This window comes from Panthera uncia, assembly GCF_023721935.1.
Source record: "Panthera uncia isolate 11264 chromosome C1 unlocalized genomic scaffold, Puncia_PCG_1.0 HiC_scaffold_4, whole genome shotgun sequence".
In the NCBI taxonomy this organism is placed as follows: Eukaryota; Metazoa; Chordata; class Mammalia; order Carnivora; family Felidae; genus Panthera; species Panthera uncia.
In genome coordinates this window covers 74,686,548-74,701,024 of record NW_026057585.1, presented here as the reverse complement: position 1 = coordinate 74,701,024, position 14,477 = coordinate 74,686,548, and the positions used below count along the sequence as shown (strand labels likewise).

The 14,477-nt window shown below is 43.7% G+C and overlaps 1 protein-coding gene across 14 annotated transcripts in view; it reads left to right on the top strand.

Annotated features, from left to right (window-relative positions):
* The window catches only part of MACF1 (microtubule actin crosslinking factor 1), a 330,452-nt gene extending 318,095 nt beyond the window's left edge, over nucleotides 1-12,357 (top strand). For 9 of the 14 annotated variants that reach the window (XM_049617439.1, XM_049617438.1, XM_049617430.1 and 6 more), the window contains 4 exons: nucleotides 6,589-6,800; nucleotides 7,325-7,435; nucleotides 9,911-10,040; nucleotides 10,889-12,357. In XM_049617439.1, coding sequence (XP_049473396.1) covers nucleotides 6,589-6,800; nucleotides 7,325-7,435; nucleotides 9,911-10,040; nucleotides 10,889-11,145 — 710 coding nt within the window. In that variant the 3' untranslated portion in view covers nucleotides 11,146-12,357. The remainder of the gene's footprint in view (nucleotides 1-6,588; nucleotides 6,801-7,324; nucleotides 7,436-9,910; nucleotides 10,041-10,888) is intronic. The other 5 variants (XM_049617441.1, XM_049617440.1, XM_049617442.1 and 2 more) reach the window with 1 other exon arrangement.
* Nucleotides 12,358-14,477: the final 2,120 nt, after the last annotated feature.

Here is a 14,477-nt window from a genome sequence, read left to right as displayed (position 1 = left end):
GCCAGTTTGTCTTTCTTGACCAGTTTCTGCGTTTCCTGCTCTCTGTTTCTTTGTGTTTGTTTATTTTTTTATTCTAGTTCACCATCCTGGGAGTAAAATAAAGCGCTCTGATTCCAGCTCTTCGATTTCCAGTCAGTCTCCCATAGGTTGGCTTTTAAGCTTTGTCCCCCTAACCCACACCCCAGCCCACTGAGAATGGCTTTGCTTCTTAAACTGTGGTGCCTCTTGGCTCTGTGGCATCTGCTGCCTTTACGAATGCTTTGAAATAGCCAAGCCCTAGCTTTTCTAACTGTTATAAGTTGATGGAGCATAGAACCCTTCTGTTGAAACAGTACCCATGGAATTTGTTCAGAGTTTCTGTACATTTAACAAATACTTACATAGCTTTTTAGATGCCACACGCTGTTATAAGCAGTTTACATATGATAACACATTTACACGGCTATGAGGTGCAGACCAATATTGTCTCCATTTTACAGAATAGGAAATTAAAGCACAGAAAAGTTAAATAACTTACCTGAGGACAGACAAGTAATAAATGGCAGAGACAGGATTCAGTTCCAAGATAGTCTGGCTCTAAAGTGTGTTCTCCTGATCAAGGTGCCATGTGTCTCAGAGGCTGGCATACCCACCACCTCCCCTTTGTGTGTGTGGATTGCTGGTTCGGCCTGTGTAATTAAATTGGTGAGGCATATTTATAAACCTGGTAGAAATGTTTACAGTACAGTTACATAACTTCTTTGGAAGTGATTTATAGTCCTATTTTGAAGTGTTTAGAGCTAAAGGGTGCAGTTCTCACATGAATTCAGATATGCCCATAAGTAGCTTCTTTTATTTTAACTCATTCTGCAATTACTCCAGTAAACAAAAATAATTTTAATTAATTAAAAAAAAGTTAATTTTAAAAGCACCTATTCTGATAAAAACTTGAAAGTGTTTAATCATTTTTAGAAGTTACTATGTTGCAAACTAATTTCCTTGATATAAAAGTCCTCTTTCATGGTTTTACATCAGGAGCAGGAGCAATGTATATATAGGATTTTAACCATAACTCAGTAAGACAACATTATTTTTTTTCTAAACCTATTAGTAAGATTTTGGGTTTTTTTTTGTTTGGTTCGTGTTTTTTTGGGGGGAGGGTCTTGTATGATTGGACTAAACAAATAAACAGAAGAGATACTGCATGTGACATTTTGGAATCTGGTTGCCTGTTTGCTGCCTGCTTTACTTGCTCTGTTTACAATAACTTTATGCTGATGGCCAAGGGGAACACTGCTTGCTTTGTCCTTACATTAATAGCTAAAAACTGGAACCCCAAGAAAGTTTGGGAGGGCCGTCTAGTACCTGTATTCTGTGGAAAATAGTAGCCTTTTCAGCATCCCTTGGAGAAAACAAGGTAAGGCTTTCCTCTATGCCTCTCCAGGAATGACCTCCTAGCACTCAGTAATCATCTCGATTGGGCTGATTGCAGAGTACAGAACTGCCCAGCAGTCTTAGTTATCATAACTCTACCAGTGACAGGATGAGTATTTCTAATCAAAAAATTGCACTAGGAGGTGAACACTTACGGGCTGTGGTGGATGTAAGAAGTGACTGGGGAGGGCATGAATATCACAAAGAGGAGAGTTCTTGAAGCTATCTAGGATTCTGTGAAGATTTCATGTGGCTTCGAGAAGCACCACTTAGGGTAGATTTTATATTCATTTGTGTTGCATTTCCTTGGCTGTCTAGACCATAGAGAATGTTAGACTGAGGATAGAACAAAATTTATGACAGTATAATACTAACACACACAGTCATTTGTTACCTCCTGCTACATAGCTGCTTAAAAAGGTGAGTGAGAGAGGCGCCTGGGTGGCTCAGTCGGTTGAGCATGACTCTGGTTTGTGCTCATGATCTCATAGTTCGTGGATTCAAGCCCTGTGTCAGGCTCCAGGCTGGCAGTGCAGAGTCTGCTTGAGATTCTCTCTCTCCCTGCTCCTACCCCACTCACTCTTCTGTCTCTCAAAATAAATTTAAAACGAAAAGTAAGAGAGGAGCGCCTGGGTGGCTCAGTCAATTAAGCATCCAACTCTTGATTTCAGCTCAGGTCATGATCTCCTGGTCATGAGTTTGAGCCCCACCTAGGGCTCTGTGCTGACAGCGCAGAGTCTGCTTGGGATTCTCTCTCTCTCTGTCTCTCTCTGCCTCTCTCTCTGAAAATAAACTTAAAAAAAATAAAGTGAGAGAGCTCTCAAACCGCGCATTGCTTTAGCCAAACATACAGTGAAAATATTCAACTAGGTAGGTTCCCAACACTGCCAAAATTGGAGGTTTCAGTTTCTGAATTCATCCATGGCAAAGGAGATCATGATGTTTTGGATAGAGATGAAAACAGTGCCCTGCCTAAGAACAGATCTACTTTTAGGGTACTATATATGTTTTTGAGCACTAGACAAATTAGTTCCTCCAAATAAGTGGAGATCTAGAACACTTCATTCATGAAGATTTAAAAGACAATTTGGCTTAGAACTGATTGTTTTCCTTTTCTTTTTATTGTTGTAAAATATACATAACATAAATTTACCATCTTAACTATTTTCAAAGCGTTCAGCAGCATTAAGTACATTCACACTGTTGTGCTACCATCACACATCCACAGAGCTCTTTTTATCTTGTAAAACTGAACTTCCATATCCATTAAACAGGAGCTAAGAACTCAATTGTGACTGGCCATCCTGTTCTAGCCAACATCATGTGGCCAGCCTAAGTCCCTTAGAAAATGGTGGCCCCTTTGGTGTTGAAAAACTAGAATGGTTGCCTTCGGGCCCTGGTCTCCAACATGTGATCTTCAAAAAATTACAGTCAAGTGTTTTTGGAAAACACCAGCTTAAAGCTAAGGCAGGTTTCTTTACTGTAGGTCTCCCTAGAGCTCACAAAATGCTAATCTCATTAAGGCTCTTCCAAAGGGGGAAGGTGTTTATTGAGCTCTTTTTGTAGGAACCCTCTCAGAAAACCTTAGTTTGGGAAATTCTGCTGTAAACAATGGAAGACCATGGAATGATTTTGAGCCATTTAGAGTTATCAGGTTTTTATTTAGAAATTCAGTTCTAGGGGATGAGATGAGAAATGAGACCAGTTGGAAGCCTGTTATATCCCGTGCATGGTGGAGGAGATAGCCCATGATCCACATAAGTGTAAGGAGGTTTGGGGGTGTGGGAATGCACTGGGGATTTGAGGAGCTTTAGAGGATAGAATCAGGAGGCCAAACTGCCATCAGGAAGGAGAGACCTACACTACCCCCCTGGTTTCTGGCTCTGATCATGTCTAATCAGTCACTGGGTATAAGATTCTGTGATCCAGCAAAGGGTCTGCGCACAGGACACGTTTGGAGTCAGGCACAACTGTATGATGGCAATGAGGTGTCAGGTCGGTGAGCTCATCGCCACCGGGTTCAAAAGCTAAGAGGGAGAACAGGACTACAGACAGAAGCAGGGGACATCAGTGTTTGATAATGGGCGGGAAGGAGGAAAAGCAGGAGAGAGAGTGTCCTGGGAGCCAAGGGAAGAGAGTATTTCAAGACAAGAGCAGTTATCCCCCCACATGGAAATTACAACAGCAGAGAGGTGTTTTTACTTGTCAGATTATTAGATTTTTATCTGTACATGTATATGTGTGCACATGTGAATAACAGCATTAGCCAGAAGGAAGTAATTTCAGTATACTCCTGCATTATTTTGGAGAGTGTATGTTGGTATAAAATTTGGGAGATCAGTTGAGAAGTATCAAAAATCTTGTGTGCATCCTTTCTCCCCAGAAAATGCACTTAACAGAAATTTATCCTAAGGAAATCATCATCGATATGCACAAAAACCTTTTACGAGTAGTTTGTCACGACATTGTATATGATGTTTAAGAAATTGTAAGCAAATTAGAAATATAACTAGTAGGGTTGGTTAAATAAATTGATGTCCATATGATGAAATAAGGCCATGCAGCTAGTTGAAATTATGCAAGACCTGTCAAGCATGGAGGAATGCTCCTGATGTTTTTGTATTAAATTATATATGTACACATACACAGTTGTGCACAGGAATAAAGACACACCATCATTGTAAGTGATGTCCCTTAGGTTGTAAGATGAAGGAATTTTTATTCTCGTTGTACTTTTCTGTATATTTCAACCTTTGTACAGTTTAAAGCTATCAGTAATAACTTGGCAGAGTGATTTAGGTGCTGTGGTGGGGACGGGAGCCTGAGTGAGGTAAGGGACGAGTGGAGAACCGCTAGTGTAGATGAGGATGTGAGGAGCGTGGGGCGGGGAGAGAGCTCAGGTGGAGACGTGGCTTCTAGTCCCAGCCCTACCACGGCTCTCCTTGACCTCAGCCTTGTGAGTGCTTCAGTTCCTTTGTCTGTGACAGGGATGCTAACAGGTCCCTGGTGACAGTCAAGTGCCCTACTGCATGTGATGACATTCTGTAAATTGTGCAGTGCACGAGCAACATGATATCATATCATTACATTTTAATGTTTTTTATTTATTTTTGGGACAGAGAGAGACAAAGCATGAACGGGGGAGGGGCAGAGAGAGAGGGAGACACAGAATCGGAAACAGGCTCCAGGCTCCGAGCCATCAGCCCAGAGCCCGACGCGGGGCTCGAACTCACGGACCGCGAGATCGTGACCTGGCTGAAGTCGGACGCTTAACCGACTGTGCCACCCAGGCACCCCTCATATCATTACATTTTAAATGTAATGCTGTGGCGCTCACCTGAGGTCCTGCTTCAGAGTCTTCCTCTTGTATCACTCTGTTGTTTTTGTCTGGGGGAGCCGGTGCACAAGTAAACTGTTAAATGTTTACTAGGTTTAAATTACACGACTGAAGTTCTGTACAGCTCAGGGACATAAGCATTTCTTTTGGGGTGAATCCTCAGCTAAGTAATGATTTTTATTCATCACTATTATCTTAGTGCCTTTGTTGTGTGTCCACTGTTACGCTGGGCACTTCAGCAAACACAAAATAAAGAAATGTAAGTCCTGAACCCACAGTTATTAGTGATGAGAAGTCTTACTGAAGTTCCCATGTTAGTGCTGAAGGAAATTCTCTTGGAGAATCTTTAGTGTAGACACAGGGGAAAACACTGAAGTCCAGAAAATGCATGAGTACAGAACCCAAGGACAAGGAATGAGCCTTGAGGGGCACATGCTGTTGGGGCCTGAGGAGGAAGGAAACAGCGTTCATAGGCCATCGAGACAATGGGATCAGCCGGAGGAAACTGAGGCCCAGGGCAGGAAGACCTGGTTGGTAGCTGAGCCTAGATTGTAACTCAGGTTTTGATACCCACATTGGCCCTTTTAACCTGACGCTTTGATATGTTATGTCAGCATAATATATTGAGAAGAATTTGATCTAGGAATTTGGTACTACGCTGCTTGGACACCCATGAAACCTGATTTAAAATCTCATTGTACCAAAATTCCTCAGTTCCCTTGAAGACCTGCAGGTTTGGGCAGAAGAGGGGGGTGGGCACAGGTACCTCAAATCTGCTAAACCCATGGTTCCTGGCCAGAGTGAAAAATCTTACTAGAAAAGAATGACAAACATTTTGTTTATAACAGTTCTTTTCCCAAGTTTCACCAGAGGTCCTGTTGTTCAGATCTATCTAGCGTATTCTAAAAAGTGAGCAGTTTAGGATAGATGAAGGAGGGAGGAAGTTATTACAGGATAAACCCTTTTGGTGAGAAATAATCTAAGGACATATTCCAGAGGAATTATTTCTTTTAAATTAGCAGTGTCTTTCACATTTAACATTTACATTGGTCATCCTTGGAATCCTCTGACTGAATCCAAATTTTAAGTTCTGGTTATACAGCTCCAGAAAGCCATGGGACAGCACCTGTTGGCCTTCAGAGCAGTTTCCAGATCGCCTCCCACCTGACATTCCTGCCACTCACCATTGTCCCTTAAGCTTCTTGTCGCTTTCAGTTTTTGATCTCACATTTCTCACTGGCAAGTTTTGTGCATGGTCTCAATCTTTCTCTCTCTCCTCCCACATGTTTACTTCTTAATGATTTTATCCCAGTCTTTTTACCATCCTGAGTTCCTGGACCGCTTCCCTGGGGATTGTTAGCAACTGAATTCAAATAAGAGTCTGGACAATGTTGATTGCAATGATCTGTTTTTCTCCACTGTCCTGCAAAAATCTGAGCAAAAAGTACACATGTACTATGAGAGAGAAAAGAGGGGTTTTGATCTAATGTCAGAGGTTTGTGCACTGCTGCATCCGCTTTCTTTGACCCGTTACGGTGTGCTTACCCCAGGGGACAGTGACATGGCAAGATCATTACCACAGAATGAGATGCTACCTCTTATATAAAATTCTTTATCATGGCAAACCAATGAGGCTTATTACTTCATTGCTATGGGTAAGAATCATGACAGACTGACAAATCATGAATTTATTTTAAAAGAATCCACAGATAGTACTAAATCTATAACTTAATAGCTGTTATCATGGGGTCAAGCAGCTGTATGACCATCAAAGACACATTTTTTTTTTTTTTTTTAAGATTAACTGACATTGTATGTGTGTGTTTGTTCCTTTTTAGCACGAGGTAGAACTAACATCGAGCTTAGAGAGAAATTCATCCTGCCTGAGGGGGCATCCCAGGGAATGACCCCTTTCCGATCACGGGGTCGAAGGTCCAAACCATCTTCGCGGGCTGCCTCCCCCACCCGCTCCAGCTCCAGTGCTAGTCAGAGTAACCACAGCTGTACATCCATGCCGTCTTCTCCAGCCACCCCAGCCAGTGGTACCAAGGTATGTACTGACACTGACCTCTCTTATGGCCTTTGTCCCTGTTCCCATATTTACAGAAGTTTGGTGTTAAGTGTAGCCTCTGAACGCCTCCAGCCAGGAGAGGAACATGAAGATACACTGACCAAGCTCTACCTAGACCAGTCTCTCCAGGCCACAATAGAGAACAGGACCTTTAAGATTTTACTTTGAAGGACATTATTAAAATACGAACTCAGATCGTTAAGTCAGAAGCACTTCTTTCCACATAATCTCCCATCCAGAATTACTAATTTTGGAAATCCAGGCACTCTCTGTGCAGCTGAAGCCAGCGAATAAATTTGGTTGTTTTGATGGGTTACTTATAAAGTATGCTGTTGCCTTTCTGCCTGGTCCCTTTTATCCTGTTAAACTGATGCACGTTTTGTTTTGTTTTCTGTTTCTTTAAAATTCAGTGTCTTCTATTTATTTTTTGTGTTCCCAATTTGCTTCCTTTCTGTTCCATTTTCAATTGTTCCCATCCTTCCCTTTGGATTTCCGTTTCGCAGACTCCACTTCAGTTCCCTCGCTGTTATGACAAACCCTGGTTGGTAAACAGTAAAGCTGGCACCCCTGTCAGGGACAGCCATTATCCTGACCTCCAGCTGCCCAGCCCCGAGGTAGAGTATGGTTTTGCTGACTAAGGACACGGTCACGACGAGGCCCTCGCTAATGCCAAGAACTGGATCGGCTCCTCTTCCTGACACAAGTCCATGCTCTTTTCCATCTGTGTGGTGCTTGCTCTCACAGCCGATTCATCTAGTCAAGTGCTTTTCAGGGGTTTCTAACTCGGATTCACCAAAATTGGAGATAAACAAGAGATGCCTAAAACTGGATTAACAACTTGCTGCCAGTGTTTAGAATGATGTTTTTCCAGGGTGATGAACAATTGTCATTCTTGGTGATATGTTGATGGATATTATTTATAAAACTCGGGCCTCTCGGAGTCTCCAAACCTCAGATACACAGACGAGTTATGAACACTTGAAATTCAACTACGGTGCATGTTCAGCAGTGTTCTATCTTTGCTAGAACAGAAGAGTGGCTGGCGTCCCCTGCCCTGAGCCACGTCCTCAGGGTGGTTGATACTGCCAAACTGGTGTGAGGGGCGGGTGCTGCCTTCTTCAGCCAAACACCGCATCAGCGAACACTGCTCCAAGGCTCAGATTTTAACTTCTGAATTTAAGTCACGCGGATGTGTGACTAGTGGCCTAGTCACTTCGGTGTCTGAAGCCTTGATTTGAATACACATGCTGGCAGTTAAGCATGTTTGAGTGCAGTCTTTAAAATGGCCCAAAGCATTTGTGGAAGAGCAGTGTTTCAGAAACAAAACATGGGCTAGTGGCTTGTCTGATAGCGGGAAAATTTGCATTCTAGCTCCTGCTGGGAAATACTGGTTCCTTGTGCCTCAAAAGATAGCATTGCCTTCAGTCATGCAAAGCTTCAGCCCCAGAAGGCGAAGGCGGGAGATGTAAGAAGCCAGTGCCTGTGAATGGGCTGCTGCTTTGGGATTCATCCGCTCTGAGCTAAAGCTCCAGTTCAGAAATCTGTCTGGTTTAGAACATGATCTGGGGACCTCCTGCCACCAAAACCCCAGGACTCTACCTGCTTATCTTGCTTTCCTTCTTCCTTAATGGCTCCAGTTTCACGAAAGTCTCAAAAGTTCTAAAATTTTAAATGTATTTATGAAGTACAAAATGCTCACAGGATTCTAATAGATCAGCCTTTTTGTTTCATCTTAAGGTTTTACCTTTTGCTCATTTCGAGGTTTCATCTTTCCTTACCTGTGGGTATTTTCTACAGGCCACATCCCGACGTGGACTCCAGCCCAGGGCCTCCAGGGCTGCGGTCTCGCCAGCGGCATGCTCACGAGCAGTAGCTTCTGAAACTGGTGCTCCTCCTCCTGTGTGGGCCAGGAGCATTTGCGCTTGACTGTTAATCACTTTCTGTCGCTTTTGCTTTTTTTCCTTAAATTAAATATGAGAAACACAGTGAAAACAGGTTGCTTTACTCTTCCATTTGTATGAACATCTTAAAGGTCCTGGAAAACAGTTTACACAATTTATTTCAAAGAAAAATTAGAATAGTGTTATGGTATGAGTGATATTTAAAACAGACTTAAAAATTCTTAATGAGGACTTCCAAATTAAGTCTACTACTGTCTTAAAAAACAAAACAAAACAAAACACTCAAATGGGAAATGTTTCTCCTGCTGGTAGCAGTAGTAATAACGTGTATCTGTCCAGCTCTTTTTCCATTAGGAAGTGCTTCTACACATGATTTATTCATTCGGCAAGTTTTTATTGAGCCCCTCTTCTGTGCCAGACACTGTTTTAGGTGCTGAGGATGTGACAGTGAACAAAGTCCCTGCTTTCATGGAGCTTACACTTTAATACAGGCGAGACAAACCACAAACAAGGATATCTATTGTATGTCAGGTGGTAATAAGTGATATGCCAGAAAATAAAGCAGAGGAAGAAAACAGAAAGTTAGAGTGTCACTCTAGTAGTAAGGCAAGACCTCTCTGATGGGTCATTCAGCCAAGCCGCCCAAAAGAAACAAGGGAGTGAGCCACACAGAAACAGGGTGGGAGGAACAGTGAGGAGACCATGGTGGCTCAGTGGATTGAAAAAGAAAGAGTGTGCTTATCTGCAGTTTTTCCAGTGAGGGAAATGGACTGAAAGATCTTGGTTTGACTGAAGTTCCTGCACCCATCCAGTGAGAGAAGTTGGAGTGATATTGGCATCTTCATATGAAATATTTAGAGCTAGAACGCATATTTGAAATTTCTAGCCCCAACACTTCGACACTCAGGATTATTTGGATTTTTTTTGGCCATTTCTGGTGGAAATTTGTCAGTAACTTTCTAGTAGAAATATAGAAGACATTTTGAAATTTTGAATTGGAACATAAGACCTTTTCTGGGGTGGAATCCTCAAACTATATGACCTAGGACACTTTCAAAAATCTTTGTTTTCCTGGACTTTTAATTTGCTTTTCAATCAGTTAGGTGTAAGGAGGCTTAAATAACCTTTTCAGATTGAATTTCAAAAATTTCACCTAGTAAGTAGAACTTGTTGAAAATTTTTTTTAAGGTTATTCCATCAACAGGGAGCAAGCTGAAACGACCAACCCCAGCCCTTCACTCTAGCCGCACATCCCTCGCTGGTGATACCAGCAATAGTTCTTCCCCAGCCTCCACAGGTGCCAGAACGAATCGAGCAGGTAAGTGCCTGCTCCCATCCACATGCACTGGGGTGAAAGGGGAAGGGGAGTGGCCAGGCTAAGAACTGGGGGACAGCAGCCTCTGGGTGGTGCTTCACTGCTCCCCAAGGAAAGCAGATAATGAGAGCAGCACACAGATGTGATGTCCAAAGAGAGACCTGCAGATTTTCTGCTGCTCTTTCCTTTCCCTCCTGCCACTGTAGCTGCCTGCAGCCATGCCTTCTGAGAGCAGATGTGTCCACAGCTAAAGCCAGGCCCCTGTTCTTGACCAGAAATGACTGTATTTGAGAGAATCTAAAAGTCAGGAGGGACCTCCTGAAGTGGGCTTTTCCTCAGAAGGCCACCCAGTGTTGGGGCTGGCAGTTGGCTAGTAATTTTTCCAACATTCTGCATTTATTATAGCCACTGGCAAGCAGAGAACATCAGGGAAAGATCACATCTGTTGACCTGTTGATATTCCCCATGCAAGTCCAGGAATTGGCCTCATTTCTGGCTTTCTGTTTGCCTGCCCGACCCCCCACCCCTGCTAGCAGGCTCTCCTCTATGCCCAGGTGACTGAGCAGCCCCACTCGGCACTACTCTGTGGTCAGCACACGAGGTCACTGTGCTGAGAGAAGCTGCTGTCTAATCCTTAGGAGGCAAGCTTCTCAAGCAGAATCACAAAGCCCGAAAAGGTTTCACTGGCTGCTGTGTAGATGAAAAGATGGGGTCCAGAAAGGCTCTGATCTGCCCAACATCACACAGCATATCTGGTGGTATTTACATCAGAGCCCTAGCCTCTGGTCGCTTGTCCTCGCCACCCCCCATGTTGTCTCTATTAAGTCTGCTGCTTTATTCTCAAATTCCAGACCCTAAAAAATCAGCCAGTCGCCCTGGGAGTCGGGCCGGGAGTCGGGCCGGGAGTCGGGCCAGTAGCCGGCGAGGAAGCGATGCCTCTGACTTTGACCTTTTAGAGACACAGTCTGCTTGTTCAGATACTTCGGAGAGCAGTGCTGCAGGAGGCCAGGGCAGCTCCAGAAGAGGGCTAAACAAGCCTTCCAAAATCCCGACCATGTCTAAGAAGACCACCACTGCCTCCCCCAGGACTCCGGGTCCCAAGCGATAACACTGTACAAGCACCCCCAAGCCTCTATCCACTTTGAAGCCTGCTCCGTACATTGGGTGTATATTTATTCTGAACAGGAGAAGTTATATTGTTAAAAGTGTAAAAGAATAATTGTGTTATGAAGCTGCCTTATTTTTTTTCTTTTTGTAAGTTACTATTTTCATGTGAATATTTATGTAGATAAAATTCGCCTCCTGGTAACCCTGTAATGGATGGGGCCCAGAAATGAAATATTTGAGAAAAACAAGTGAAAAGGTCAAGATGAGAATGTGTATTAAAAAAAAAAAAAAAAAATGCCTCTAAATAGGGTTTCTGCGCGGTGCAGGGTTGTAAACCTGCTTTATCTTTTAGGATTATTCCTAAATGCATCTTCTTTATAAACTTGACTTGCTGTCTCAGCAAGATAAATTATATTAAAAAAATAATAAGAATCCTGCAGTGTTTAAGGAACTCTTTTTTTGTAAATCACAGACACCTCAATTAGCAAGAACTGAGGGGAGGGCACTTCTAATTGCTTTTTCCAATGTTTTTAATGCTGTGTGATTTTAGCTGAGGAGAGGGAATCTCCTCTAGGTAATGTTTGCACATGATCAGCAGAAGGAGTTCATCGCAATACTCTGAATCCTGTTTCAGTACTGGGTGTTTAAAGGACAATAGCTGCTAGAATTCAGGGGTAAATGTGACTGTTCCGAAGATGTCAGAACATTGGGGTTTTTAAGAGTCCTGGTTTGTAACTTTCTATTCAACCCAGCCACCAATAACTCCTGTGCTCACCAGGACCCAGGCCCTTGGCAAGGGGACACTCCTTGGTGGCATTGTGAATTACAGATTTGTTTATCTGCATTTTTCCTATTTATTTAAATGGTCGATCAACTTCCCACAAACTGAGGAATGAATTCCACGAGCTTATTCTGAAAATGTGGACATAAGACAAACATTTGCTCGTCCTTTAAAGGAGTTCACCAGCACACTTGTTATCAAGTCCCGTTTGCTTCCGTCTTTTTTTGTGCGTAATAAAGTCAACTGACCAAGTGACCATGAAGAGGGGCTGTCTGGGGCTCCCGTTTTTTAGCTGCTGTTCCTCTTCAGCTCCGACCATGTTGCTGTGTAATTATCTCAATTGGTTTTAATTGAGGCAGAAACTGAAGCTCTACCAATGAACTGTTTAAAAACAAGACACACTTTTGTATTAAAATTGCTTGCAGTAACAAATTTGTATTTCCTGATTTTCTTCTCAACTATTATATATAACATGTTACTCTGGGTATGATTGTGTTTTAGATACTTAAATGCATTATTCAGATCAAAACATCTTGGTGGATAAATTAAGGAGCTCATTAACAGATTTTTTTTTTCCTGTTTATTTCATCCTTGTTAATTTTAACAAAGCAACAAAGAAATAATCAGACTATTGTTAATGTAAATCTGTAGGGTATCTGCTCCACTTAGGTGATTACACAAATAGCAATATGGAAGAAAACTTCTGTAGTAGAAATCAACCAAGAGATCCTGGGTTTGAGAGGATGGGGCTGATTTCCCACAGTATGCTGAGATATCTGGTTAAATGACAGAATTTCAGAAGTGGATGCCAAATTGGTCACCAAATCTAGCTCCTTTCTTTTGCAGATGGAGACACCGGGGTGGGAAAGAGGGTTATTTGCCTGAGATCACAGAATTAATAAATGGCAAAAAATGGACCTTGAATCAAATCCTTGATTCCCTACTCAAGTCTCGCATTTCTATTTCCTCCAGCCCCTATTTGGCTTTATAATAATTAGAACAGCCAAATATTAATTCTAACAGAAGGAATTAGGCTAAGAAGTAAAGAAGACAAGAGGTAGGTAAAGGGTTCAAACTCAGGCTACCAGTGTTTCTGACCATTAGGCCATACTCCTCATGTGATCAGGAATTTGGTGAGATGCATAGGTGTTTGGCAAAGAATCCGCCCAGCCCTGGGCTGCTTACAGTCTAGCTGGAAGCCCAGTGTTGCACAATACACTACCTGAGGACTCCAGGCTAGATCTGAGGACCCAGAGGATGTGGTGTGAACTCAAAGGGGAGTGCAGAGGGCTGGCCAGAGAAGGACAGTGAGGAGGACAGGAGATTCAGAGACCCTGAACTAGCCTGACACAGGGATACCCCCTTGACCCTGCCCCTGCCCCAGTATGCACTCACCAAGCCCTGGGGATGCAGCCTGCTAAACAGCTTCTCCTCTGCCCTCTACCCCGTCACCGGAAAGGATCATGGTCATTGCCCACCCCATTACTGTACTTGCCTCCATCTGTGGGCCCTGACTCTAATCTTCATCCCTGCAATCCATGTTCCCCTCTGCAGCGGACTCTGCCTTGGGCACTTTCAGTGGTGAAGCTGCCGCATCCTTATGGGGCTTATAAGCAGTGCGGAAATTTACCCGTTGGAAAAAAAGGCAGACTAGGCATGGGCTTAAAGCACCAACAAATGATTGGTTGGATTTAGAATGTGAGAGAAAAGTCTTGATTTTTTTAAAAGTTTAAAGTGATGATGGGAATCTTTAAAGTTCGGTGGACTTCTTGTTTCTTTTGAAGTTTCGTATTGAATCCACACTGGGGCCACCATAACCATCTGTTGTCCGGAGCCCTCATCTAGTCTCCCTGCAAGGTCCTTTGGGTCCGTATCTTGCCAGCCACTCAAGCCTCACCCTCACCCTGGCCATTTGTTTCCCAGGCTTTCCAGGCTCCACTGAACAGCTCACCTGCAGGGGAAGTCCCTTAACTTCCGTGTGCCTCAGTTTCCTCATCTGTTAAAAGAGGGGGTTGAAACGGCATCTACTCTATATGTGCAAGCATTCAAGAAGTGACGCAGACCTTGCCTGGCACATGGTAAGTGCTAAGTGGTACCTGCATTATGCTCCCTGGAGTCCTGTGGCCTCGACACCAGCTGTTTCCTCTGTCTGGAAACTGCTCTCCAGCTCTCCCTCTGCCCTTTCCTGTCATCCCAGGCCGATTCCTTCCAGCCTTCCGAGCTCAGTCTAGGTGTCACTTCCTCCCAGCTCACCGCCTTAGCCATAGATGAATCAATGTAGTGAGAGGGCGCCCAGGAGGAGCCGAGTGTGCAGAAGGGGGCTGAGTCAATAACGAGTTTCCGTGTAGAGTCTTTCTCTTGCAAGCCTCTGAAAGCCGCGACAATTAAGACGCGTAAAGGGCGGCTCCCGGGCGCTCTGGAAGGGCCCCAGAGCTCCCTGGCCCAGTTGGAGGCGGATGCGCGGCTCCCTCCTGCGGGAGGCGGGATCAGCACTGAGGGGTCCCCAGGGCACACAGCGAGAGCTGGCGGTGACAGTGCGGTCGCCGGAACAT